This window comes from Guillardia theta (assembly GCF_000315625.1).
Source record: "Guillardia theta CCMP2712 unplaced genomic scaffold GUITHscaffold_61, whole genome shotgun sequence".
Lineage (NCBI taxonomy): Eukaryota > Cryptophyceae > Pyrenomonadales > Geminigeraceae > Guillardia > Guillardia theta.
In genome coordinates this window covers 100,710-103,324 of record NW_005434613.1, presented here as the reverse complement: position 1 = coordinate 103,324, position 2,615 = coordinate 100,710, and the positions used below count along the sequence as shown (strand labels likewise).

Sequence of the window (2,615 nt, the reverse complement as noted above, 5' to 3'; positions counted from 1 at the left end):
GTCATTCTTTTAAGGGGAGGGGGGGGGGCAGGGCTGGGAGGCTCTATGACAAGGACGGCAGGATGAGGAGGAGTTTCTTCGAGGTAGAAGCCGTCAAGCACTTCAAGGTGCTCTGTGCTTCGCCGCCTTTGTCGTGGGTGACTTGGGAGCTCAGGTCTCCCCCCTTGACCTCTCTTTCGTCAAACCCTCCTTCCTCTCCCCCACCATCTTCGCCTATCGGCTGCTGAAGAAGACGGGGGCGAGTACGGCTGGTCCCTCAACCTCGATCGACCTCGAGGTTCTCGACTGAGCAGTCACTTGTCAACTCGTCAACTTTGCGAAGTCATCAGGCAGCGACGAAGTCATCCACAGCTAATCCGAATACTTGCCATGACATTCTGCGGTTCCTGTCATAAGCTGATGTCCAAGCTGCAATACAGTCTAAGGTGAGGGAACAAGAAACTTCCATGGCATTGAATTATTGATGTACAAAATCTTGTCAACTCAAGGACAAGAATCGTCAGCACAGTCTCTCAAGAGATCAAAGATGCTCTTCATCCGAAAATCCCACAGTTTCATTATGTCCTGTCTCTTCCACCATAGAAAGCTTTCGATCTCTTCTCTTACTCCCCATTCCTCCTCTTCGCAAACTCCTCTCTTGCCCTTCTCGGCCTTCCATACTCCTTCATTCCTTCTCGGTCCATGATTCCGCCGACGAGGTGCTTCCCAGCCCCATCCCGAGCTTGTCTTCCGCGCTCGAGTAGTCGTTCCAGTAGAACCTGCCCACACACGTCATGACAACCCCAGACGCCCTCCTCCAGCTGACGTCTTGCTCGGCGAGTTGACACTCTCGCGGATAATCTGCGGGCCGGGTCAGCCCGCTACCTCTCTGCTGGTGCTGGTGCTCCTTCACCTCCATCGCCAAGTTCCACATCTTCGAGCTCTTGACCGCCTCCTTGCTCAGCTTGCCCGCCGGGACCTCCGAGCTCAGCTGGGGAGAGACATCAGTTGAGGAGGAAGAGGAGGAGGCGGGCGGGTCACCCAGATGTGATTGATCTTGTTCTTCTCAACGCGGTAGAGGGCAGCCAAGACTTCTCCTCCCCCCGTCGCACTTCTGACGTGGCAAGAATGTCATTCAAGTGCGTCGAGAGAGGATCGAGTCGCCTACATGCCCTTGGCCGTCATCCCTGGGCTCTTGCTGGCCGGGTAGACGTGCAGAACCTTCAATAGAGTGAGTTGAGGGAGATGAGCGACTACGAGGAGCAGATGGTGATGAGGTGAAGCAGGAGAGGAGGAGAGGAGGAGAGGAGGAGAGGAGGAGAGGGGGGGGGAGCGGAGGACGGGATATGAGAAGAGGAAAATGAAGGCCACCAGCGTTGGCTTCGACTTGTCTTCGCTTTCCACATAGATGCTGCACGACGGCTCTGCACTCCCACCGCCTTCCTTGCTCGACCATGCCTGCCTCATGCGATCAAGTGGCGCCTCCCATGGGGTTTGGGGACCTTGAGCACGTTCTGACTTCCTCGCATCAACACAGCTCCACTCTCGAGTTTAGAGATGCAGACGTTCTCTTGCAGGCACTGGGAAAGTCGACGGCGCATCAGCAGCAGGCAGACGAGGACGTGGGTACCTGCTCCAGCGTCTCGGATCGCATCTTAGACTCCTCCGAGCTCCAAACTTCGCAGAGCATGTTGGCAAGCTGCGGCAGTTCAGATGAGCTCGACATCGCTCGTGCCTGACCTGAGTGGCGGAGAAAGAGAAGGAGTTGTCGTCCGAGCTCTCTGCATCGCTTTCGTCCCTCCTCTTCTTGTTCGAACCTTTGTCTCTCTCTCTCCGATCCCTGTCCCTGTCCCTGTCCCTGTCCCTGTCCCTGTCCCTTCTGTCACGACTTCGGCTACGGTCTCTGTCTCGATCTCTTCGGTCGCGATCTCGGGAGCGCGAGCGGGATCGGTCCCTTCGATCTCGATCGCGACTGCGTTCGCGGTAACGACGCTCTCTACTTCGGCTCCTTCCTCTCCGACGGTCGCCACTCCTGAGACCAAAGACAGTGGTCAGTCAAACGCTCGATGGCAAGTTTCTCCTGCTCCCTCCCCACCTGCTCCTGTCCCTGCGACGTTCTCGGCTCCTATCGATGCAGACCACACGTCACCAAACAGAAAATCAGCAGTGTCCTCCGAAAGAGGACACGAAGAAAGGAGCGCTTTGATAAATCACCTGCTCCTGTTCCGCCCTCGTCGGTCTCGATCTCGACTGCGCGATCTCGAATCCTCAGGGCTCCTACAATGTTTGTGAGCATAAATCAACGAGCAAGTGAGCTCGAACCTGTCCCGCCTGTCCCTGCCTTCACGGTACCGCCCGCCATCGGTGTCTTTGTCTCGGGCGCTGAAGAGAAGCCATGAGCGAGAAGAGGGAGGAGGAAACTCGAGCAACTCAGCTCTCACCTGCCCTCGCTCTCCCTGGATGAGTTGCTCCGCTGCCCAATCACCTCCCCGAACTCGTTCCTCCTCACGTTCCCCAGGGCTCCTCCTCCTCCGCCTCGTGATCTGATCCTACAGTAAGAACGCAGGGGGCGAGGGGGGGAGAGGAGGAGGAGGAGAAGGAGGAGGAGGAGGAGGAGGAGGAGGAGGAGGGTGGTG

At 57.2% G+C, this 2,615-nt stretch overlaps 2 protein-coding genes across 2 annotated transcripts in view; one reads left to right on the top strand and one right to left on the bottom strand.

Moving 5' to 3' along the window:
- Positions 1-289, top strand: part of GUITHDRAFT_112672 (hypothetical protein) — a gene marked incomplete at both ends in the record, with an annotated part of 1,129 nt that extends 840 nt beyond the window's left edge. Inside the window, 2 exons of the mRNA XM_005828124.1 lie at positions 62-107; positions 155-289. Of these exons, the coding sequence (XP_005828181.1) occupies positions 62-107; positions 155-289 (181 nt within the window). The remainder of the gene's footprint in view (positions 1-61; positions 108-154) is intronic.
- A 375-nt stretch (positions 290-664) lies between these two features.
- GUITHDRAFT_142130 (hypothetical protein) lies at positions 665-2,341 on the bottom strand (the record flags this gene model as incomplete). Its single annotated transcript, XM_005828123.1, has 10 exons — positions 665-840; positions 865-970; positions 1,021-1,093; positions 1,148-1,200; positions 1,351-1,437; positions 1,482-1,559; positions 1,610-1,678; positions 1,797-2,011; positions 2,194-2,256; positions 2,302-2,341. The coding sequence occupies 10 exons, from the start codon at positions 2,339-2,341 to the stop codon at positions 665-667; spliced, it is 960 nt and encodes a 319-aa protein (XP_005828180.1).
- Between the last annotated feature and the right edge of the window lie 274 nt (positions 2,342-2,615).